The 25,619-nt window shown below is 37.7% G+C and overlaps 1 protein-coding gene across 1 annotated transcript in view; it reads left to right on the top strand.

Moving 5' to 3' along the window:
• The window catches only part of PCNX2 (pecanex 2), a 395,633-nt gene that overhangs the window by 53,057 nt on the left and 316,957 nt on the right, over nt 1-25,619 (top strand). The window contains exons 6-8 of the mRNA XM_072647501.1: nt 2,824-2,971; nt 3,154-3,299; nt 5,556-5,649. Coding sequence (XP_072503602.1) covers nt 2,824-2,971; nt 3,154-3,299; nt 5,556-5,649 — 388 coding nt within the window. The remainder of the gene's footprint in view (nt 1-2,823; nt 2,972-3,153; nt 3,300-5,555; nt 5,650-25,619) is intronic.

The following is a 25,619-nucleotide window of genomic DNA, read 5'->3' as shown; positions in this document are numbered from 1 at the left end:
GCTGTGAACTGATCGAACCATTCTGGAGAGCAATTTGGAAATATGCCCAAAGGGCTACAAAAATGTGCATACACTTTGACCCAGCAATATCACTTCTAGTACTATATCCCAAAGAGATCATAAAAATGGGGAAGGGTTCCACATGTACAAAAATATTTATAGCAGCTCTCTTTGTGGAGGCCAAGACCTGGAAATTGAGGGGATGCACATTAATTGGGGAATGACTGAACAAGTTGTGGTATATGAATGTAAAGGAATGCTATTGTGCTATAAGAAATGATGAAAAGGAAGAGTTCAGAGAGGCCTGGAAGAACTTATATGAACTGATGCAGAGTGAAAGAAGCAGAACCAAGAGAACTTTGTTTGCAGTAACAACAACAGTATGAGGAATTTTTCAGGTAGACATAGTCCTTCAGAGCAGTGCAAGGACCTAAAACATTCCCAGTGTACTCTTGAGGCAAAATGCCTTCTGCATTCAGACAGAGTTGTGGAATTGTATCATAGAATGAAGCAGAATATTTTCTCTTGTGTTTTGTTTTCTTTTTCTATGGTTTTTCTCATGGTTTCTCCCATCATTTCAATTCTTCTATGCAACATGACTAAGGTGAAAATGTATTTAATAAGAATTTATGTGTAGAACCCATGTAAGATTGCATGCCATCTCAAGGATGAAGGGGGAGAAAAATCTAAGACTTATGAAAACAAATTAATTTTAAAAAATTCTTAAAATGCTAAATACATACATTTGTTGAAAGGTAAGTATTCCACTTGGGAGATAAACCTATTTTTGCTGAGTTCTGTTTATAATGAAGCAACTAATTAATTCAGTAGTGTGTTGTAGTAATCAAAAAAACTGATGTACTCTTTGCTGTCAGTGAGTCATTTCAGTCTTGTCTGATTCTCTATGTCTTCATTTATGGTTTTCTTGGCAAAAGTACTAGAGTGGGTTGCCATTTCTTCTCCAGATCATTTTACAGATGAGGAAAGTGAGGCCAACATGGTTAAGTGACTTGCCCAGAGTCACACAGCTAGTGAGTGTCTGAGGCTGGATTTGAACTCAGGTCCTCCTGAATCCATGTTCGGGGCTGTATCCCCTGTGCCATCTAGTAGTGCACTCTTTGACACATTAAAGGGGAAACAGTTTCCAGATTTAATGAGGAGATAGTCCTACTTTTTTCCCATCCTGGTCAGTCAGACTTCATCTGGAATATTGTGTTCAGTTCTGTATACTATGGTTTAAGAATGACAGTTGTTAAGTTGGACAGTAAGATTGTGAAGATGGTCAAGAACTGTGAGTCCATGCCACCTGAGATCTATTGAAGGACCTACAGTTAGCCTGTAGTAAAGGAGGCTCCAAGGAACATGGTAACTATCTTTAAGTATTTGTAGTGCTACCATGTAGAAATGGCACTATACTTGTTCTATTTGGGCTCAGAGGGCAGAATCTCAAAGGAATGAATGCAAATTGCAATGAGGCAAACAGAAAAAAGATAAGGAAAAACTTTTAAATAATTAGAATTACTCAAAAGTGGAATTGGCTGCCTAGCAAGGCAACGAATTCTCACACTTTGAAGGTCTTCAGGCAAAAGCTCAGTAACCACTTGTCAGCTATATTATAGGAAATTTCTTTTTGTGCATGCATTGGATTAGATGCCTCTGAGGTCTCTTCCAGCTCTCAAATTCTAATATTTAAATAATGCAAAATAAACCACTGAAGATAACTTAGCATGGTTTATGTGTTCTGGTGTGAGTGTAAGCTGGTAGGCTGTCAAGAGATCATTTAATAATAAGAATATTTTAGACTTATATGCTTTAGATCTTTAAGTTCCCTAGTGTTTTTACATATATTATCTCCATTTGGTCCTCACAACAATCCTGTCATATAAATAGTCAGATATTATTATTCTCATTTTATAGCTTAGGAAACTGAGGCTGATAAGTTGTGAATTGAATGCATACCTCACAAGCAGTAAACAATAGAGCCCTTGAGTTAGGTCCCTTAACTCCCAATTTAGCACTTGTTCCACTCTATCATTATGACTTTTTGGATAATGATTTTGCAGAGCAGGGTCCCTGGTAGGACAAAGAAATTGTGTTATTGTGGTGAACTTTTATTTATCTCTTAATTGTTTGACTTTGAATATGACTTCTTTGTTTCCTCATCAAAATTTTAAGATTCTTGAGAGTTAGATACCCAACCCAAAATGTTCTCTCTCAAGCTCTCTCTCATATTCTGTGTGTGTTGTTGCTATCTCTGTCTGTCTCTCTATCTGCCTGTTTCTCTCTCTTCATCTCTCTCTTACTCTCTCCCCATTTTCTTTCTGGCTGCCACCTGTGACTTCATCAGTGTGGGAGAACTACTGATGTCATAAGCCACTGACCCAAACTCTGCTCACATGCAAATTATAGTCTTAGAGAGTTACCTGGCCTCTGAGAGAAGTTACTTGTTCATGGTCCCACAGCAAGTCACATAGTCAGAAGAAGGATCTGAACTGAGATCCACTATACCACACTATCCTGTACATAGTTAGATTCATAATAAATATGCATTGATTAATAGATGAACAGAATCTTTTGGAGAAAATGGAAGAGTTAGAGTTCCTGATAAATGCGTGTAGGCAAAGTGGAAGGGAGTGGGCAGAGAGGTAAGGGAAAGAGTGTTATTGGAGCTTTACCCTAGTTTATCAGGAGAGTTTATAAACTGAGACTTCAAATCTGGTTTTATTTATTGAACATTCTACTCTTCTATCCTACTAATACTGTTGGGCTTAATCCAAATTCTTTATCAAATTCTTTATCAACACTCAATGAAATGTTTTTCAGATAACCATCCTTTGGAGAAAAAGGAAGAACTCATGGAAAATGAAAAACCCAGTGAGCATATTTCTAAACAAGGAAAAACAGATGTACAAAGCCAAGACCACACTAGTGCTAGTCCTGTGCTTACCGAACCAGCCAAGATTACTACACTGTAAGGACAATTAACTCATTTTTGTTTTTCTAATTAAAGAGCTCACACAATATGAGTCCTAATATTGTTATTAGTGATGATGGAGATCGTGGTGTGTGTACACATGCATACATGTGCACATGTGTGTATTTATTATTAAAGAACCTCCTAAATGATAGTTTTAAAATTTTTTGTGTATTAAGTTTCCAGGGCAATAGACAAAGGCAAATAATTTACCGAGTTACTTCCCAGCAAGACAGTTCTGTACTGCAAGTTATAAGTGGGCCTGAGACATCTCTACAAGATGAGATCCCTGTAGATGCTATGCATGTTTTCATTGATGAACATGGTAAGTCTCTGCAGTTGTTGCTAATGTATAATTAAGGAAGGTTTCTAACTTTTCTAAGAGAAAATGCATGGTAACATAGAGCAAGTATTAACTGGGATATAGGGTGATAAGCCTCAGTTTTCTTACCAGTTCTGCTATGATTTGGACAGATACCACTTTGTGTGTGGTTGACTTGTAGACTTGGTTTCAAACCCTGGCTGTGCTTCTTAGTGACAACTCTGTCTCCTTTTATACTGTTTTGGCTGGACCAGTGATCTGTGCCATTGCTAGGTCAGAAGCTGCTTTGCTCTGATGGATACTCTAATGCCTTCAGTTTCTGGCTCAGGTGTAATGTTTAGTCCTTGGGTTTCTTTTAATCAGAGAGAGAATGGGTACTACCATTATTCTTCCATTTAAACTTTTGCTAGCTTTTAAAATAAAAATAAATAAATTTATTTTTTAAATAAAAAGCAAAGGTAGAAACACTGACCTGGGACCAACAAAAAAAAAAGTGTTCCCTTGCTGGAGTTTTACAGTCTCCTGTCTTGTCCCCTTAGAATCTGGTCTAAGGCTATGAGAGCCTTTTACTGCCTCTATAGGAAATTCTCAGCCTTAGGCACATAGCATTTTAGATCAGAGAGGAGGGTCTTCCCAGATAACTAATGCCCTCAGGTTTAAGTCTTTCCTTTGGACTTCTCTCCCTAATGTAGGGACTTCAATCACTCTGTGAGAGATTTCATCCTAGTTCATAATAAGCATTTCATATACTTTTCAGTTTTAATATCTGAAGGATAGATTATATAAATCAAGAAACGGTTGAACTTTCAGTCAAAAAAGACGATGCAAGTCTTAGCTTTGTGATCCTCAGCGAGCCACTTAGTCTGCTTCAGATCTTTCATCTTTAAAGTGGTGAAGTTAAACTTGATGATTTCTAAATTCCCTTCTATAACCAAATATGTTATTCTGTAATGATATGAACCACAAACAACTCTGAGGTTTGATGTTCTCCCTAAGTCTCTTACATTTTTCCATGTAGAATAGGTGGTGAAGGAAAGGCACATGGATTAATGTTAAGACTAGGAGGCAAGGTCATTGTTTTTCCTCCTATACTTTCCTGGCCTTTTAATGGACATATATCGTAAACCAAAAGCACACCATTACACCTCTATGATTCTACCAGAAATGTCATTGATTACTTATGATATTTGTCACCTTCTAGTGCCTAGATAGGAAAGATAATCCTAAAAATGTACGTATATTTAGAGCTATAGAGTACGAGGTCTGAAAGGGATTTTAGAGACCATCTAGTCCAACCCTGTCACTTTACAGATAATGAAACAGAAGCCCCAGGGTGTTTACAAAGTGGCCAAGTGGCAAGTTCAAAGTCACTTGCTTCTTTGTCTCCACCATCAGTCTACAAGTGCATTTGTGCTACTTTCTTGATGGACCTCAGATTATGGAAAGCTTAGGGAAGTAACTTTGGCTTATATGCTTAAAGAAATCACCTCAAAAGTCATATCAAAACACTCCATTAGGGCTGCTATATAACACCAGTTCTTTAGGGTGTCTCTCTTCATGAGATTTATTCCTGACATCATTTAGACATGTACCACTTAGCACATTGTAGTTGTATAAGTTACTCATGGATCATTTTCTTACTTCTTTAATAAAACACTGAGACTTTTTACACACACAAAAGTGATCTGATTTTGTTTGTCTGGGACATATCAATCCATGATGCCCTTCTGAGTAAAATATATAGTCGACCTCAGAGTTCCATTCTTCTATTATCATTATTAACAAAGAATATAAATCAACCAGGTTTTGATACTATCCCATCTCTACATACTTTTGTGGAAATACCTTCAATTAATTAAAATATATTAGCAAGCTTTTATGTATGCATGGCATTCTTGGTGCTATATATGATCCAGTATGAAACTGACATTATTACATAGAATATATATAGAAAACCAATAGAGTAATTTCAGTCTAAACACAAGTTGTAAGATTGAATATTTACTTAGATTTCTTTGTGAGGAAGTAAATTTTCAGGAAGGCAAGAACATTTCTTTATTAAAACATCTTGTAAACCTTTAAAGTCTACTGTGACATGCATTCCTTCTTTAGGAAGATTTAAGAAGTGTACCCCAGTTGCCATCTTTAATACTAGAAAATAATTTTAAATGCTATCCCTATAATGTTTAAAAAGAAAAGTGCAATTTATATGCATATGCATAAATAATTTTGTGTTGTATATTTTGATGTTTTTTAAAGGGGAAATTAGATCCTGTTATTTGAAGTCTGGGAATCAGAAAGAAGGAGAATTACTCCGTCAACCATCAAATTGTGACTGTGTTTCTAATGCCCGGTAAGTGGAGAGTTAATCTGAAATTCATTAGAGTTTGCTTTGCTGGGGGATATGCAATTTATTCTGCCTGTGAAAGTGAAGTGAGGAGACCTAGTATAGAATGAACACATTAATTAGTTTTTAAGTGTTAAGCCTTGTGGCTTTTTACTATAAAGAAAAAAAAATCTAAGATTAATTGAGGCACAATAAGAAGGTATTATAATTTAATATTAGCTATAAAACAACTAGAAATTTTGAGCATCCTCCAAAACTGAAACCATAAGTGGTGAATCATAAGTGTGGAATAGGGCATTTTTTGCTGGACATCACCAGTATGTTTGTATTGTAAAAATATGCTACTTTCTTACACTGGAGAATTCTAGGTGTGTTGGGTAGGGGTTGTTATTGGGAAATGACAACATTAAAAATCAATAAACATGTGTTTAAAATAGAATATGCAGATGTGGGAAACAAGGAAATTCTGTTTCCACTGTTTGGGGTGATCAACTTGTGCACAGGCTTGATGAACTGTTTGAGGGAAAGCCTACCAGAGAGGAGAGCATGAAGTCACGTGGCAATGGACAGTGGGGTGGGAGGTCTTCCATTATTCTGAATGTATTGTAGTCTTCCTGTAACCTTACTGGAAATAACCCTTTCGTTCAAGGATTTGAACATAGAAGGCCTTTCTTCCTCTGACCTTCATTTTAATAAATTTTCCTTGATACGCTTTTGTGTGTCAAGTTTGTCTCTAACACAGGTATTATTCTAGAATCTTGCATAAAAATAATACTAAAATATAGATTCCAGAAACTCAGAGGTTGGGAGTTGAAAGGGACCTTGATGACCATAGCCTAACCCATAATGAAAAGGAATAACCTCTACAACACACTCGAAGAATGATAATCCAACATTGGCTTGAAGACCCACCTCAAAACAGCTCATTTCTCTTTCGGATCACTCTAGTTGTTAGGGAACTTTCACTGAAATCAAGTCTGATTTTACCTCTTTTCAACTTCCATACTTTCATACTAGGGCAGGAAGGGAACACAGTGGATAGAGTGCAGGACCTGGAGTCAGGAAGACACATCATCCTGAGTTCAGATCCAGCCTCAGACACGTAATAGCTCTGCTACCCTGGGCAAATCATTTAACACTGCTTGCTTCACTTCCCTCATATGTAAAATGAGCTGGAGAAGGAACTGTAAAACATTCCCATTTCCTTGCCAGGAAAACCCAAATGAGGTCACAAAGAGTTGGACACAACTAAAAACTAACCAATAGCCATTTATACTGTTTCAACCCTTTGGGACCAAACAGAACAAGTCTAGTGCCTCTTTCACAAGATAGTCTTTCAGTTACTTCAAAGTAACTCCCATGTTCCCCTGGAGCCTTAGTTCTTTTGGTTGGTCCTCATAAGACATGGACTCATAGCTCTTTAGCCTGGTTGCTCTCTTCTGGTTACTAACCAAATTATCAGGAACCTAAAAATAAGTAAATAAGTAATTTGAGGAAAAAACAACACATTATCACTGTCCCTCTCAAACTGTGATACATAGAAATGAATTCAGTACTCCTTGGATTAGTATAGAAGACAGAAGAATTGAAGGAGAGATAGGCTCAGTTTTCATGGTGAATAAGACAATGCTTATTGGTGATAAAGAGACAACAGAACTAGTCAATTCATATTTGTTTCTGTTTTCTCTGCCTAGGAAAGTAATCTCTGGACTGGTAAGGACAAAACAAAAATGACAATTAGGCAGGTGATACCTATGACAAGAAAGGACATATTAAAAGAGCATGTATATGCACTTAATAAGTTAAAGTCACTAGCTCCAAATGAACTACATCCTAGAGAATTGGGAGTTGGGGGAAATTGATGGATGTAACTGAGCTACTGCCAGTGATTTTTGAAAAATTACAGGATTTGAGAAAAGGAAATGTCTTTCTGAGTTGCTGTGGCAGAAGGTTTCATCAGCCTAGTGAGGAGTGTCTTTAAAATGGGGCTTGTTACATGCAGTCCATCACTGGTTCTATGCTTAAAACATTTCCAGATTGATGGAAGTTGATGGAGCTTGTGTTTCATAGGTATAGTCTTAGAGAATACAGGCCATACCCTGTATCCATACGCTGATAAGGAATTGGAGGAGGCTTTTAGTGAAGGCTTCCCATAGAAACATTGTTGTAAATAGTGATTAAGTTATTTAGTAGTAAGTACTGACTCAGGAAGCTGTATCATTAATAGCATTGTTTCTGAGAGAAAAAGCATGAAGAGATCAAAACAGCTAACTTAGAAATGTGCCTTGAGCATAGCCTGTTCCTAAGTTGAAAATGGCTTGTATTTGAGAATTTGTAAATGACTATCATGTTGCAGTTTTCAAAATATGGATTATCCAAAATTATAAAACTATAAACTATCCATATTTATATCTATTTTATGAGATGATTTGATCCAGTGAGTATTTATTAAACATCTATTATGTGGTTCTTAGGATCTTAGGAACATAAATTTAGAAATGAAAGCGACTTAGAGGTTAGCTAAGCCAAACGACAACATTCATTTCACACATGAGGAAATTGATACCCTCTGCCCTGTGCACCAGAGATACAAAAATGAAAGATGAACTAGTTCCTGCCTTTATGGAGTTTATAATTTAATAGAGTATTCAATGTATAATACAAGTCTAAGTTAAGAAAATGCATAAAGAAACATCAAACAAGGCATGAGATGAGGAGGCATAGCTCTCCCCCAGCTTTGGGAATCAGGGAAGAACTCACAGAAGAACTGGTATCTGAAGTCAGGCCCTGAAGGAACAGAAATCTTTCTATAAGCAGAGATATGATGGGAGTCTTTTCCAGACATAGATAAATTTACATGGAAGTGGGAAAAAGCAGGGAAGGATTGGGGAATGACTATTAGTTCAGTTTGACTGAAGAATGGCAGTTTTTGAAGAGGTCATATCATTTCAGAACTTGAAAGTAGGATTCTTTATAATTTATATATGTGTCTCTTTTTCTGTTCATTGTTGTTCAGTAGTGTACAATTTTTCATGACCCCATTTGAGTTTTTCTTGATACTGAAATAGGTTGCCATTCCCTTCTCCAGTTTATTTTACACATGAAGAAATTGAGGCAACAGGGTTGAGTGAATGGCCCAGGATCGCACAGCTCATAAGTGTCTAAGGTCAGATTTGAACTCAGGAAGATGAGTCTTCCTGACTCCAGGCCCAGCACTCTATTCACTGCACCACCTAGTTGCCCACTTCAGTAATATCTTACACCAATATATCATCTTGGTATGAAGGTGACCCTGACTTCTTAAAGCCTATGCCAGTTGACAACAGCTGTGGTGGTTCTATTAAACTGAAAAGTTTCAAATGTAGGCCTAGTGACTGTTATTCAAGGATCAATCCAAGTTCAGAGAGAAACTCATCTCCATATACCTCATAAGTGTAATTAGATGATATGTGTGTGTCTATAAAGATATATGTATATATATGTGTGTATATATATATATATATATACATATATATAATTATTGTATTGTGTGTATGTATACCTAGGCATACATATTTTACTAGCCACAAGTAAAAGTATATTTTGCAAGCTACCTTGCTAAGGTGTAGCTGTGTTATGGTCTCCATCGGGGAGAGAATCCTAATACAAGTGAATCATTGTAAGCAAAAATGTGGACATCTTTTTTCTCAATGTAATTCTTTTGGCTTTTGGCGGGCTGGTGGGGTGGGGAGAAGAGGTAGGGTTAAATGGATACATTTCATTTTTTTCCAAATCTTCACTTAATCATTGAGTTCCAACATGCTAGGAAAATGGCTAAATTGCATTTGCCATACGTTGGTATTTTCTTGGTTTGTTATAGTGAAAAGATGACATAGGATTTATAGTCGTAGGATCTGGGTCTAAATCCAAGTTCTGCTACTTGTCACCTTGGTGACCTTGGATAAATTCAGAACTTGACACAGTGTCTAAAAAATAATAGGTGCTTAATAAATGTCTGTTGTCTTGAACTGACTGGATGATGGAGTGGGATGTATTTCCAGTTGAAGAAACCCAGGCATTAGGAGCCTGGGTTTACCAAGGGATTTTCAAACAAAGGGTTTCCTCTGGCACCACCTCAGTTTCTAGAGAGGGAGGAGGATTAGGTTTACAAAAGGGGAGTGTCTCAAAATTAACCAGGATGAAATAAATGTCATTACTATGCCCCATCAGCAAGTTTTCTGGAGAGTTTCAGCAGCCAGTTTTAACTAGAATTGGGCGTAGATTAAACCTTAAGCTTACCAGAGTTGTATAACAGGACATAGTTATAGGAGAGCAGGACTACAGCTTCCTCTTTCTCTTCAGAAAGTATGAGACATGAAGCCAAAGGCAAGGCTGCTTCAGTTCTGATATCAAGGGAGATAATAGAGTTCAAGGGTCTTTAATCAGTTTACAGAATACAAAATTCTTTGCATTTATGTGCTTTGTGCAAGAAGAGGCAAAAAAGAATATGATACAAGAAATAAATGTGTGCTTCAATGATCATAAAAGTTAGGTGAATTGTTATGCAGTAAGAGTAATGAGAAGCAATTCTTAATCTTTTTGCTCTTTGAAGCCCTTTGACAGTCTGGTAAAGCTTATGAATAATGTTTTTAAATGAACAAAATTAGGTACACAAAAGGACACCAGTGTGTGTGTGTGTGTGTGTGTGTGTGTGTGTGTGTGTGTGTGTGTGTGTGTGTGTGTGTAGACAGAGACAGAGACAGACAGGGAGATGGAAAGACAGAGACAAAGAGATGGAAAGAGACAGAGACACAGAGAGAATTCATAGACTCTAAGGTAAGAACCCCTGCCTTAGAAGAAGGCATTCAGTGCATTGGATTGATCTTCTATGAAATATTTAAGGGACAACAGACTTTAGAGATGGAAGGAACCTTAGAAGGCATTTTGTCTAAACCCTTCATTTTACAGATGAAGCAACTGAGGCCCGTATTTGTTGAGTCCTACAGGTCGTCAATGACAGCGGTGATTCAAACCCAGGTGCTCTGACTCTAGGTCCTGTGCTCTTTCTTTCCTTTCCACAAAGCACATTTAGGTCTCTGGGGTAAAAACAGATGAGACAATAGATAGTATAGAGATAAGATAGTAAAAAGAAATTGTATATCTTTTGGATGACATACCTGCAAGGCTCACTATTGTATCCAGCCTACCCCACCCTCCAGTTTTCTTCTAATTTTCCATTGCTTTCTGCTATTGACACATGCTCCTGCAACCCTGATTTCAATGGTTGGACAGGGTGACAGTAAGAATCCTTCTCCCTAGTTTCTTCACCACTATTTCTACATTGATTTCTTTTTTCTATTAATTGTCATCCTTCCCCTTCATTTCCTTCAACTTCCCTTTCCATTTCCTCTCTATTTTGAAGTATTATTGATACTTATTCTGTGTCAATATATTCTCATTCATCTCTGATTTAGTACAGTTTCTTTGTTTCCCCATCTTACAGAGCTTACTGGGCTTCTACTTTACCTGAAAGTCAGGTGTGTTGTATTCTATTCCTCTCCTCTAGGGTTTTCCAGAATCTTGGAGGTGATTTGGGGGGAGGGTGGTCCCATCTCCATGGGCTCAAGCTTTGATCTATGTGTCACTGTTCATTTTAGGGGTTCAGGTAGCCTACTTCTGTTTAACTACTGAATAGTCTGGTGGCTTTTACAAAAAACCAATTACTTCAAAGTTCTAGTCAGAATAAATATATAAATATTTACACACACACACACACACACACACACACAATCTAGATATAAGCCCTCTTACACTACCTCAGTTTCTGGGGATGGAAGGGGGATTAGGCTGACAATTTAGCACAGTTTCTACATAGCAGTAATACCAGCAAGTTCCAAATCCTAAGTGTCACCTGGGCTTGTGTCCTGGGACCCTAGATTCTCAGGGCTTTCCTGTGGTCTGGTTGTAACATCCAGCCTAGAATCTCAGCTGCAATTCTCAGCTTGAAATTGCAGTTAGGTTAGTGAGGGAATTTGTGTGAAGTTGGAATGGGGGTATCATTTTAGGTTGCACTTAAAAATATGGGCTTATAGCATGAAGAAATATGGTATGACATTGCTAAAATGGCCTTCTTACATCGATGTTGTCTGTAAAGCAGTGTAATTTTAGTAGATTTTGTAGTTATAGTGACTAGGACTCTCAGACCTTGAGTTCAAATTCTAGTTGTTTCATCCACCTTTCCCTCCTATCAGGATCCTCATTGACTAAACTACAATAACAATTATAATTATACAATAATATTAATAATGGACAGTTAAATTGCACTTCTAATATTTAATTTATTTTTCCCCAATTACATGTAAATCAATTTTAACATTAATTTAAAAAATTTTTGAATTGCAAATTCTCTCCCACTTTAAGGGTTTTAGGTTTGATATAGGTTATAAATGTGCAATCATGCAAACCATATTTCCATGTTAGTCATCTTGTGAAAGAAAACAGACCAAAAGTAAAAAAAAAAAACAAGAAAAATATGCTTCAATCTGCATTCAGACTCCATTAGTCCTTTCTCTGGAAATGGATAGTATTTTTCATTGTAAGTCCTTGGGACTTGTCTTGGATCATTGTGTTGCTGAGACTAGTTAAGTCATTCACAGTTGATCAATATTGTTGTTACTCTATACAATGTTCTTCAGGTTCTGCTCATTTCACTTTGCATCAGTTCATGTAAGTCTTTCCAGGTTTTTTCTGAGAGCATCCTGCTCATCTATATAGCACTTTTAAAGCTACACAATGTTTTAATATACATTCTAATTTGAGTTTCCTCCAAATCCTGTGAAGTAGATTCTACTGTTCCCATTTTGCATATGAGGAAACTGAGGTTCACAAAGGTTAAGTGACTAGCCCAGGGTCACATAGCTGGCAAGATTTTAACTCAGGTTTTCCTGACTCCCAAGTTTTACATTCTTTTCACTACAATTTATTTACTTGAGTCAGGTATTAGAAAAAAATCAAATCGAAGAATCATATCTTGCAAATGACCTCTGACACCTCAAAGAACACTTTGTAACAGCTCTATTATAGTTTCACATTTTCTGAGCACAAATAAGTAGTTAGATAATGCTCCACCATGTGTCAAGTGCTGGAAGGTCAGTTACTGTCTGGCTACTGGACTTTTCCCTTGGATAAATTTAGAGGGTGTGGTCTCATCTATTCTAGGAAACACTGGCACCTGCAAATATATATCAACCTTTCCTCATTCTTCAGAAATTCTGTACTCTGGCTTGTCAGAGATACTATATCTTTGTTCTCATAGGCATAAGCAGTTCCTTGAGAACACATCTGTTCCATATACATTTTACTTCTTGAAACTTATAGAAAGATTTTATGAAATTATCCTTTAAGCAATTTATAAAATAAGATTGGGGGACTGGATATAATAGAATGTCCTACAAATTCAGTGATTTTTTTGGGTAAACAAATACACGTGATATTCCTGTCTCCTGTGGTAATATAAATCACAGGAGGAAAATCATAGTCATTAAAAAGGCAAAGATCTGCTTGTATAGATAGGCTCCTCCCCAGACAATGCTGGAGAAGCAGTTAAAGCAATGCCATCTGCTCTGTTCATGCTTAGGAGAAAACATTTCTGTTCCATGTAAACCCAAATCTACTTCTAGAGTTTCATCTGCCTTGTGACTATTGGTTTCTGAATATTTTAATAGTCTTGAACTCCTCCCTTGGCTCCTTGAATTGGAAAGCTGTGCTACAGCTCTTTGGGAAGCCAATTTCCTTAGATTTGCAATAAGCCCTAGATGTTACGATGTACATTCTTAAAGAGATGATAGAGAAAAAAAATGTGGTGTGAAATATATTTTAAAATATAGAAGCTGAGGAAGTGTATGTCACCCAGTGCATGTGTTGACCAAGGGACACTACACTATTGTTTTGTTAGTCTGTCACACTAGCCTCTTTCACCAGAAATGGGGAATTGTTTTTAGAGCAGAGGAGGAAACAGTAAAAAGTGATATGTAACTGTTATTGGTACTCATTCTGCTTGTTGCCTGCTTCTACAATTAAACAATAAGTAAGAATAGACTTCGAATGACAAACTGAAGAGTCTGAAATTTATTTTGCAGTAAGGGAAGGAAACGATTGGAAAGTTTTGAGTAGAGAATTGAAATGATAAATTTTCGTTGCAAATTCATCAATTAGGTCATGATTAACTTGATCATTTGTGAAGGAAGGACTTGAAGTGTCAACAGTTATCTTTACCCAACCTTCTTTTATCAGTGAGGAAACAGAGACACAAGAGTATTAAAAGGCTTTGTAAAACCACTCATCATGAACCTAGCATCCTATCATGGACTCGTCACATCTTCCAGCCAACTATTCTGTAAAAGAAATGATTCCTTATTTCAGGGGCAGAGATCATTTCTGATCTGATATTTAATTTGGGTATTAGCCATGACAATTGTGTTTGCTAGACCAAAGTCATAAAGTGAACTTTACAAATACTTTCAATCAAATGTGGCCCTAACCTAATAACCATAGCTGAGCCAGAACACCTTTATTTATATGCACCATTTTATTAGAGTTCAGATAGTTGTTGAGTATCTGCATTGAGGTTGTACATTATAGCATCATCAGCATTGTCTGGTTAGATACTTCCTGAATTTTAGTCCTATCAGATTCTGAGCTCCCCCTACCCCTGTCAAGAGAGAGGTTGACTTTGAACTTTTGAGGAAATTCTAGCTGAGACCATTTGTAAGCAATTCAATGCTGGAAGTTATTACAAAAGCAGTTTCTCCTCTGCAAGGTGAATTAAATGACTGGGACAACCTCCAGATTTGCCATTAAGCTTCTGATTCTTAACATGGATGAACAGGCTAGTCCTCTTTCCCATTGTTAAAACCTTATTGCTATGTGGCAGTTTTATGACCATGTCCTGCATATGAATAGAGAGAATTATGTACAATGTAATAATCTTCATTGGCTCTTTGGGGATTCATGAAGGAAACCAGGAGAGCAAACAAACTTCTCTCGATGGCCCCACTGTTATTGTGGGAACAAATATATTATTTTGTTGACTGCCAAAGAGATATAAGCAACATTTTCTGGCCCTAAGATAGATGTCTTTAAAGCCAGATACATCTAGTAACATTATCTAATGCAGTTCTCCTTTCCCCTAATAGTGAAAATGAAGGAATCTGAGCATGGCTTGGGCTATAGCTTTCAGAGCCCTGAGTCACTGTTTCTGAAAGCTCTCATAGAATGTATATGCTCTAGTGTTGGTAGGCACAGTACATTTTGGTGCTAGTCATATAACCAAGAAGCTTCCAGAGCTTGCTAGATGAGGAAGCTTCATAGATTTCTCTTTGTTCTGTAGATTATTACCAACTGTGATTAAGGGAGAAGGAAAGGACTCCTGCTCTTTGTAAATTATATCAATCCTTCTGCAGCCAGAACAGTAAAATGTAATGGTTTCAGTGATTCAGTTAGCAAAACTTTGAACCTCATTCAAATAACATAATAATAAGAATAAGAAAAACATTAATAACTATCATTTATGTAGTATTTTTAAATTTACATATGTGTATGTAAGTATAGATGTATATAATCTCATGTAACAACCTTGTGAAGTAGGTATTATTTATCCCCATTTTATAGGTAAGGAAACTGAAGTACAGCTATTATGAGACTTTCCCAGGATCACACAAGTCCTAAGTGACTAAGTGACTTCAGTCTCACCAGGTACTCCTATCTCTAGGGCTGCAACTCTATCTACTACACCACCTAGTCTCTCTCTGCTCCATTCCACATCCATTCATCTGTCAAACTGATTTTTTTAACATGTAAGTCTGGGAGAAGATTCTGGGAAGATAGAAGAGTAGGTCAGAAAATTCCAAGCTCTCAAGATTTTCCCCCACAAAAGAGATAAAATAGCACCTTAGGGTGAACAAAGTGTGATTAAAAATAACTAAGAATAGGGGTACCACAGAGGTCTTCCTGGGACAATCTGAGAAGATTGGAAGAAAAATCCCAGGATGATGTTTGATGCTTGTGAAGAGTAAATACCAACAAGCTAGGGTTGGTTTTAAAAAGGTGCAAACTCTGGGATTAGTTGGTTTGAGAAGCTGCCTCTGCCCCAGCCACAGGAAAATTTACCCCCAGGATAATGGGGAGAGTTGAGCATCTGAACCCAGGAAGATTGAGGAAACCTTTGCTGACAAGGAATGCCAGACCCCTGTGCTGCAAATAGCAGTGGGGGCGAGAAGGAACCAGCACACACCTGATGAGTGCAGAAGCAGTGGGACAGAAAATCCCTGGGCACTTATAGGAGATTGGAGATTTGGCCTTGGTTCCAGGCTAGAGGGGAGAACTGAAGATCTGGGGCAAGTGACACCATTCCCCATACCCCAGGGCTAAAAGTATTCTGGTAACCTACTTTTATTGAGAAAAGATTTAAAAGGGAACAATACATACATACATACATACATACATACATACATACATACATACATACATACATACATTCATACATTCATATATATATATATTTAGATGAGTATGAAAGTCTTCTAAATTCAGAGAAAATAAAACATTAGGCACATAGGGAGCGGGGAGAGGATAAGGGAAAGATCTTTAGAGGGGAGGGTGAGGGAATAGGTAAAAGGAGGGTTATAGAAGGGTGTTTAGATTTATGAGATAAGGAGGATGGGGAGGGATTCTTGGAGGGGTGTAGGCAAGTAATAGGAAGGCAGGGGAGTGTAGAAGTAAAGTAGAGGAGGCAGGAGGGATAGGAAACAAGAGATATTTAAAAATATAAAAATAAAGATCAGGAATAGAATTTGTTTGGGGAAAGTATATGTCTATATATGTATGTATATATATGTATATGTGTATGTATATAGTTATAAATATAGAGAAACATATCCAAACTTAATTTTAAGCAGCCTGGGGTGGGGGAAGGGAGGTAAAAAAAAGAACAAAGTAAAAACAAGTGCACAGCAGAGAATGAAAGAAAATTTACAAGGAAGCAAAGAAAAGATAGACAGTTCTCAACACAAAGTGTATTGTTTATCATACAGGCTTTCTTGAAATGAAGATTTATTGTTACATATTTTGAATCCTCTCTCATGTACTGCTATGTACATGACATGTTTTCTTTTTTCTTTCTTACTTTGTATTTAAGTTCCAATATTTAAGTTTATGGTATGTTTTTGTTTCTTTTCTCTATTCTGTATTTGTGTTCTGGTGTTTGAGACTAAAATAAAAAAAAAATAATAATAAAGTGTAGGTCTCAAGTGGCTCCCTATTACCTCCAGAATCAATTAGAAAATCGTTTTGTTCAATTATTACATCCCTCATAAGCTGGCCCCTTCTTAACTTCAGCCTTCTCTTACTTTTCTCCCTTCCACATACTTTGATCCACTGAAACTGACCTCCCTGCCAGTACTCACACACTACACTCCAGTTTTCAACTCTGGTCACTTTCATTGACTGTTTCCATGCCTGGAACTCTCCTTTCTCATTGCTGACTCTTAGCTACCTTGGCTTCCTTCAAATCTCAGCTCAAGTTCCCCCATCTGCAAGAAACCTTTCCCTGTCTTCCTTTATCTTAGTGTATTCCCTCTGAGAATACCTCAATTTGATAGATAGATAAATGCATATATAGGTGTGTGTGCATATATATGTATGTGTATTATATATGTGTGTGTGTATATGTATGTACATATGTATCTTGCTTGCATAGTAGTTGTTTACATGTTGTCCCCTCATTTGAGAGTGGGGACTATTTTTTTTGTCTGTCTTTGTATCCCTGGTGCTTTGTATGATGTCTACTCAGTTTTGCTGGGTAGGTGATTCTTGGTTTTAGTCCTAGTTCCTTTGACTTCTGGAATATCCTATTCCATGCCCTTTGATCCCTTAATGTAGAAGCTGCTAGATCTTGTGTTATCCTGATTGTATTTCCACAATACTTGAATTGTTTCTTTCTAGCTGCTTGCAATATTTTCTCCTTGACCAGGGAACTCTGGAATTTGGCCACAATGCTCCTAGGAGTTTCTCTTTTTGGATCTCTTTCAGGCAGTGTTCTTTGGATTCCTTGAATACTTATTTTGCCCTCTGGTTCTAGAATCTCAGGGCAGTTTTCCTTGATAATTTCATGAAAGATGATGTCTAGGCTCTTTTTTTGATCATGGCTTTCAGGTAGTCCCATAATTTTTAATTATGGATCTATTTTCCAGGTCAGTTGTTTTTCCAATGAGATATTTCACATTATCTTCCATTTTTTCATTCTTTTGGTTTTGTTTTGTGATTTCTTGGTTTCTCATAAAGTCCTTAGCCTCCATCTGTTCCATTCTAATTTTGAAAGAACTATTTTCTTCAGTGAGCTTTTGAACCTCGTTTTCCATTTGGCTAATTCTGCTTTTGAAAGCATTCTTCTTCTCATTGGCTTTTTGAACCTCTTTTGCCAATTGAGTTAGCCTATTTTTCAAGGTGTTATTTTCTTCAGCATTTTTTTGGGTCTCCTTTAGCAGGGTGTTTACTTGTTTTTCATGCTTTGCTTGCATGTCTCTTATTTCTCTTCCCAGTTTTTCCTCCACCTCTCTAACTTGATTTTCAAAATCCTTTTTGAGCTCTTCTATGGCCTGAGCCCATTGGTTGGGCTGGGATACAGAAATCTTGAGTTCTGTGTCTTTCCCTGATGGTAAGCATTGTTTTTACTCATCAGAAAGGAAGGGAGGAAATACCTGTTCACCAAGAAAGTAACCTTCTATAGTCTTATTTTTTTTTCCCTTTTCTGGGCATTTTCCCAGCCAGTGACTTGACTTCTGAGTATTCTCTTCACACCCACTTTGCCTCCAGATCCTCCCAGCTTGGGGTCTGAGATTCAAATGCTGCTTCCCAGCCTCAGTGCTTTGGGCGGGGGCGGGGCTGCTATTCAGTGTGATATCAAGTTCAGGTCCTCAGGTAGGGGCAGGGCCACCACATGGGCCTCGGTTCCCTCAGGGGGTTTATGCAGAGACCTTCAACAATGGATCCTGGCTCCTGCCTGCTTGGGGAGCCCTGGTCTGCTCCCGCCTCCATTGCTGCCTCCCGAGGGGGACTGAGTTATGGGGGCACCCCACACCCCTCTCGACCCGCCAAAGAGACCCTCTCACCGACCCTTGTCATCTGTGGGTGGAGGGACCCACGCAGCCACTGGAGATTCTGTCCCTGAAGCCTGCTCAGATCTGCTCCTCTTGGTGCCATGCGGCCAAGGCAGGGCTGGGCTCAGCTTGGGTCCGCAGCATGACATACCTTTTGTGAAAAGTTTTCAGGGCTCTCTGGAACTGAAATCTCATCTGCTCTGTTGTTCTGTAGCTTCTGCTGCTCCAGAATTTGTTGGGAGTTCTTTTTTACAGATATTTTATGGGCTGTGGGTTCGGAGCTAGCATATGTGTGTCTTTCTACTCCGCCATCTTGGCTCCCCCCCCCCCCCCCCCCCGAGTTCTTAAATAAAATGAGAGTGAGACATAAATACTTAACTTCATGTTGTAGACTTGCTCTCCAAAAAGGGAAGGTACTCACCAACCTGAATAGAATATGCATTTTTTTAATTTTAAAAAATTAACATTTTAGTAATACCTTTTTTTTTTACATTATAGCTAATTTTGGAAATTATTCTCTCCCTTTCCAAACTCTACCCACTGAACCTCACCTTGTAATAAAGAAACGCAGTTAAGCAAAACCAACTAACACAGCAACCATGTTGGACAGCACATGCAACATTCTGTGCCCATAGTTCCCCACCTCTCAAATCAACCAACAAACATAAGCACTTATTGTTGTACGTGTTAGGCATCGTGCTAGGTGCTAGTGATAAAAAGACAAAATGAAACAGTCCCTGCCTTCAAGAAATGCATATTCCATTAAGACAGACAACATGTGCATAAATATAGACAAAATTAAGCAAGGTGATTTTTTTGGGGGGTGAGGCACTAGTAGCTGGGAGTATGGGAAGCGCTTTATATACTCCTTGTGAGTAGATTGTTTCATTCGTTGTTTTGTATCCCTTGTATCTAGCATAGTGCTGAGAACATAGGAGGTGCTTATGAAATGACTGTTGTTTCATTTATTAGTTTAGGAGGTGATGTTTGGTATAAATTTTAAAGGAAAGTAGCGATTGTAAGAGGCAAAAGTAAGGAGGGAGGGCTTTCCAGACATGTGGAACGTACTGTGCTAAAGCACAGAAAGGGAAATAAAATAGCTCTTGTGAGGAATGGCAAAGAAAATTGTTTTGCTGGACTTAGAGGAGGTTAAAAGAAAGAAAATCTAGTAGAATGGAAAGGTAATTTGAAGTAAAGCTGTAAAAGACTTTAATGACAGAGAAGTTTATTATCTGATCCTAAAAGTAATGGGAAGCCATTAAGGTTTATTGATCAGGGAAATGGCATGGCTACACCTCTGGGGAAAGAATGAAAGTATACTAAAAATTCATTTTTAAAAAATAGCCAAGAATGTTCTTCTTTGGGGAATTGTATGTTCAAGATAGCAATTATACATTTAAAAAAATATTTTTAAAAGTATTATTGAATAAGTACTGAGTTAAATTCAACAAACTGGAGACATTCTTTTTCTGTTGCTTAAGAATACTAATATACAATTTAAGTTGAAGGAAATGTGGAGTAATGGAAAGAGTGATGGACAAGCAGTCAGAATAGCATCATGGACCTAGAACTGAAAAGGATGTCAGAGGCTAGCAGCTTCCAAATCACTCATTTTACAGATGAGGAAACTGAGGACTAAGGAGGTAAAGTAACTTGCTGAAAGTTACTTCAGAGTGGGGAATTTGTGTCAGAGGTAGGATTTAAACTCCAATTTTCTGGCTCCAAAGCTCCAAAGCCGGTAATCTTTCAATTGTACCATGATGCCTAAGTCTTTGAATACTGCCTTTTACACTTGCTGTGTTACTTCCTCTCTCCAAGCTTGGTTGTCATTTATGTGTACAATGAGGCTGATGCTTGTACTATCTGCCTGGGCATTGACAGCCCTTCTCCAGCATTATGTCACTGCTGTGATTTTGTCCTTCATTTTTGAAGAGGACCAGTGACATCATGGGGTGATGTATTGACTTGCACAACATTTTATCTTTCGGTGGACCCATACAGTGGGCTGCATGCCAGGATCTGGATGATGTAATTTCTCATCCAATTTCCTTTTCTAGCATAAAATACCTACATATTCAATTTAGAACAAATTCTCTTGTATTACTGAGAATTTTGCTGATTTCAGAGGTTTTTTCCCCTTAATAATATTGCATTACACATTGATCAAGATTTTCCAAGGACTTATACTGTTTAGTGGACATAAATTAATTACCTCTGGAAGATTCACTAAGCAATCAATGCAAACAACCTTGTTTACTATCAGTTACAGATGATTACATTCCTGTTTTGTGATATCATCAACAAATTACCTTTGCTGACTTTATTAATGGTTCTTTTAAACCTTTTCTTACTTTGACATTTTATGTTTCAGTGAAATTCATTCTTTATTCCTTGTATTCAACTACCAGGAACGACCTCAGAAAAAGAAAAGGGATAATGATAATCATACACTTTTTCTCCAGTTCTTTTTACAGATGAGGATATTGAGACAAACAGGTTAAAGTGACATCCCCAAAGTTACATAGCTAGTAAGTGTCTGAGGCCAGATTTGAACTCAGAAAGATGAGTCTTCCTGACTCCAGGCCCTTCACTCTATCCAAAGGGCCACCTAACTGCCCTATTTCTGGAACTTTAGATACACCCAATTCTAAAGAATATTAGTAGAGAAAGTGGAAGCTAAGTATGAATGAACGTATACTGCATTCTGTTTTCCTGAATGATTGAGAGTTGATGAGCTTGACCAATTGCTGCCAGAAATATATTTTAAAGAAGTGAAATTCTTATCAATTAGATCAGGATCACGTTTTTCTCTCAATAAAGACCAAAGATCATAGGATTTTTTAATTAGAAAGGATCTTTGAGATCATTTAGTCCAACCCCTTTGCTTTAGAAGTGAGAAAACTGAGACCTAGAGACACTGTCACATACCCAAAGTTACAATAGGCAATGAATTAACAGAGGTGGCATTCAAAAATTAGATCTAATTCCAAGGCCAATCCTCTTCCTACTATATCTTATCTGCCTCTTGTGTAAGAAGAAAATTCAGTTCTCTAAAACCCTAAATCAGTAGTGTTTTAGCTTTCTTTTTTATTCTGAATTTAACACCAAATACGAAGAATGGAAATAGAATTGTACATGAAATCTGAACCTCTATTTTGTAATACTTGATTTCTTTTAATGTTTGTAATAAACATTTCAAATTTGTTTTGCTTTTCTATATTTTTGTCTGTTATTCCTTCTGCCTCCTTTTGTCTACTAAAAATTGCTTGAATCGCCTTTGTTTCTTTTCTTTTCCTTCCTTTGTTTCTTTTTTCTTTCTTTTTCTCTTTTTTTTTTCTTTTTGGTAACCCTATTTCTAGTACCCCCTGCCTTCCAACTCATAACAAATATATACAGTCAAACAAAACAAATTCTCACATTTCCACTGTCTGAAAATGCACTTCTCATCTTTTATCTTGAGTTTATCTTTTCTGTCAGGAGGTGGGGCTGTTGGTTTCACTAGCAATCCTCTGGAATTGTGGTTTGTCACTGCATTGATCAGAGTTCTTAACTCTTTCAAAATTCCCAAAATATTTGAATAGATTGAAGAGATTTGACATTGTATTAAATCCTTTTAATTTCCTTTGTGTATTTCCCCCATCATATCCCTTACTGATTTAGCAACTTTCCTCTCATTTGTCATACTTTTTTTTTTTTAAAGACTCACTCATATCCTTTCTCTTCTACAGAGACTTTTAAAGGTGGGCAGTAATTGAAACTGTGCCAGATCTTCAACCTCTGTATTATCCCTTCCCCTCACCCACCAAAAAAAAAGTTTGCAGATGTATTCATTTTATTTCAAAAGGGCCTAAAAGGCCCTCAAGGGAAGGTATATTAAGTATCCAGTTAAGTATGGGACTGTTCTAGATGATGATTTGGCAGGATGAGGTGGACACAGTTTCTGTCCTTTAGAAGTTTTTATTTTTGCAGCATCGACAACGTGGATAAACGTTAACAGGATATTCAGAGAGAACATTCAGATTAGGAACCAGAAAATAGATTTGGTGTTAAAGATAAAGAAAAGAAGAGACAGAAGAGGTGAAATAAAGGTTCAGAATCTTAGATCAGGAAGATATGATGACTAACCAAAACCATTCTCTTGTATACTGATGAAACTGAAACCCAGAGACGTCATTAAAATGACTATCCTAAGACCCTAAAGTTTAAGAGTCAAGACTAGAACCCAGGACCGCCAAATCCAGGACTACCTTCCCTGTCTTTCATTTGGCTTTTAGTATTCTATTTTTAACCTGTTAATAATTCCATATAATTAAATAATAAATGCAAAAAGACTTAAAATGTGTTTTGAAATCTGTTCTGGTCACCTGAAATGATAATAATTCCCATTTATTTAGCACTTTTCAGCTTAGGAAGTATTTTCCTCACCATATTCCTGTGAAGAATGTAGTGAAAGTTATTGTTTTCTCCATATTATAGGCAAGAAAACTAAGTTCCAGTATAGTCATATTATACAATGGATCATTATCTTATATCTGTTAAAATATCAGTGTTTCATTTCTGATGAGGAAAATAATATTACTGCTATATTCAATCCAGCATCTGCTTTTGGATTAGATAAAACTTGGTAGAGACATCCCAGAAGGTTCTTTTGAATCTGTTTTCTCATCATTTCTTCTCCATAGGCAAAGTCTCGCCCAAATCTGAGAACAGATTTCCATTCAGAGGTAGTAGCATTATGATGGAGGGGTCCCCTGGCCAACTTCACCTAAAAGAGAGCTCATTCTAGGCAAGGCAGCACCTACTTTGGTCATTAAACCTCATGGGGCCTGAATGACTTTGGAACAAGTCATTGCCCATAGGGAGAGCTGGGGAAATTGCAGCCTCTTTTGGCCACAAGATGGCAGCCGTAGTAAACACAAGAAAGTGTGCAGAGCTCTTGATACTGCTGCCTCTTTATATTACAAGAATTGGAAGGATTTTGTCATCACATGTAAAGCACAAGGATCCCTCTCACAATTGCACCAAATCAGATAGGATATTTTACAGGACAGAGGACTTTAGTTGTGTGTGTGTGTGTGTGTGTGTGTGTGTGTGTGTGTATGTTCCTTTACATTCAGTCTGTTGTGATGTGTTTCATTTCTAATCCAAAATGCCCCTAGTCATTTATATAGAAATCCTTTTCTGGGCTTCAGGATTTTTTCTTAAGGCATCCTAGATGTGGGTCAGATAGATTTATCAGATAGATAAATTCTTCCTGGATTGCCTATTTTCAGCTTATAAGACTAATGGGTTGTATTAGATGACCCATCCTAGATGGTCCTGTTCAGCTCTAATGTACTTTAATTGCCTGACCTAATGTGAAGTGAGAGGCAGAAATGGAATTGTATCCATATCAAGTGTGAGGTCAAGAATATACTTTGAAGCTCAAAGGGCATATGCAGGAACATGCTGGTAAATGTATAGCATTCAGGTCTCCCAGTTAGAGCTGACACAAGATATCCCTGGCCATATGGGAATTTCAGAATGTGTTTTCCCAAGGCAGTAGCAGAATATTTTGGAATCTTAAACATCCAGATTGTTCAATATAAGTAAATGGATAGGTGATCATGTGCATGATTGAATTTAATGGATTATCTTGCCTTCTATTAACTGTTCTTCCTACCTTTCTCTTTACTCCAGTCCCAGATCAATCTAGCTTTAGGTGTCAACTCTACCTGCATTAGCCACCAATACCCTGACCTACACCCTGTAGTCATTCTCACTCTTGTTCCTTATGTCTGCCTTGACCCCAGAGCAATTTCAGTTCAGATTAGAGAGCTGGATGAAGTATTGAGAATTTACATAATTTTCCAACCTCACCTTCAGAGTCTTTATATACTTTTTAGAGCCAGAGGACATAGCATCTCTTGAGAACCAGTGCCTCGTTAACAAAGGGCAAGGACCTTCTTACAAATCTTCCCAGGCCAAACAACAGGTGGGAAAGGTCCTCTTAATCACATTCAAATAGAGGCATTATACTTCTTGATTATACCAAAGCAAAAACAGGAGGTAGAGTCAAGATGGCAGAGTAGAAGGACTGATGTGATCCAGCTCTACCCCCATAGCCCATAAAATACCTGTAAAAATGACTCTAAACAATATCTACAGCAGCAGAAGCCATAAAACAACAGAGTAAAAAAGATTTCCAGCCCAAGGCAGCCTGGAAAGATGACAGGAAAGGTCTATAACATCGGGCTCAAAGTGGAACACAGCCCAGCCTGGTCCACACACAGCAGGGACAGGACTGGAACAGGCTTCAAAACATGGAATCATGGGTAGCAGTTGCTGTTTCCAGATTTCTCAACACACAGATGCCAAAGACAGCTTCAAAGATCAGTGAGCAAGCTTTATCACCTGGGTGAGAAAGGAACTTGGTATGGCCCCAGCCCCAGGGTAGTGGCAACCACTGCAGCAGCATCCACTTTTGGAACCTTTGGCCTGAAGACCCTGGGGGAATTGAGCAGCCCATCTGGGCCTCAGTTCTGAGTGGTGGTCCTGGAGTGAGGAGGAAAGCTGATGTGGTGGAGCTGGTGGAGGCTCTAAAGAGGGAACCCTACTCACAGATCCTGGGCATAAAGGAGTACTTGTGGTTACTCATAGATCAGAACACAGACCAGGAGAGGAGGAAACTCCTCTCCCTTGATTGTGCCACCTTGGAGGAACTGAGACAGGTCCCAAGAGTATACCCTCAACTTGACAAAGGACTCAAAAGTTAAGTAACTGGCTGGGAAAATGCCCCAAAAGGGAAAAAAGTAAGACTATAGAAGGTTACTTTCTTGGTGAACACGTATTTTCTTCTATCCT

The sequence above is a fragment of the Notamacropus eugenii genome, chromosome 2 (genome assembly GCF_028372415.1).
Source record: "Notamacropus eugenii isolate mMacEug1 chromosome 2, mMacEug1.pri_v2, whole genome shotgun sequence".
Lineage (NCBI taxonomy): Eukaryota > Metazoa > Chordata > Mammalia > Diprotodontia > Macropodidae > Notamacropus > Notamacropus eugenii.
Note: the sequence above shows the minus strand (reverse complement) of the source record. Positions and strands in the feature narration are given on the sequence as shown.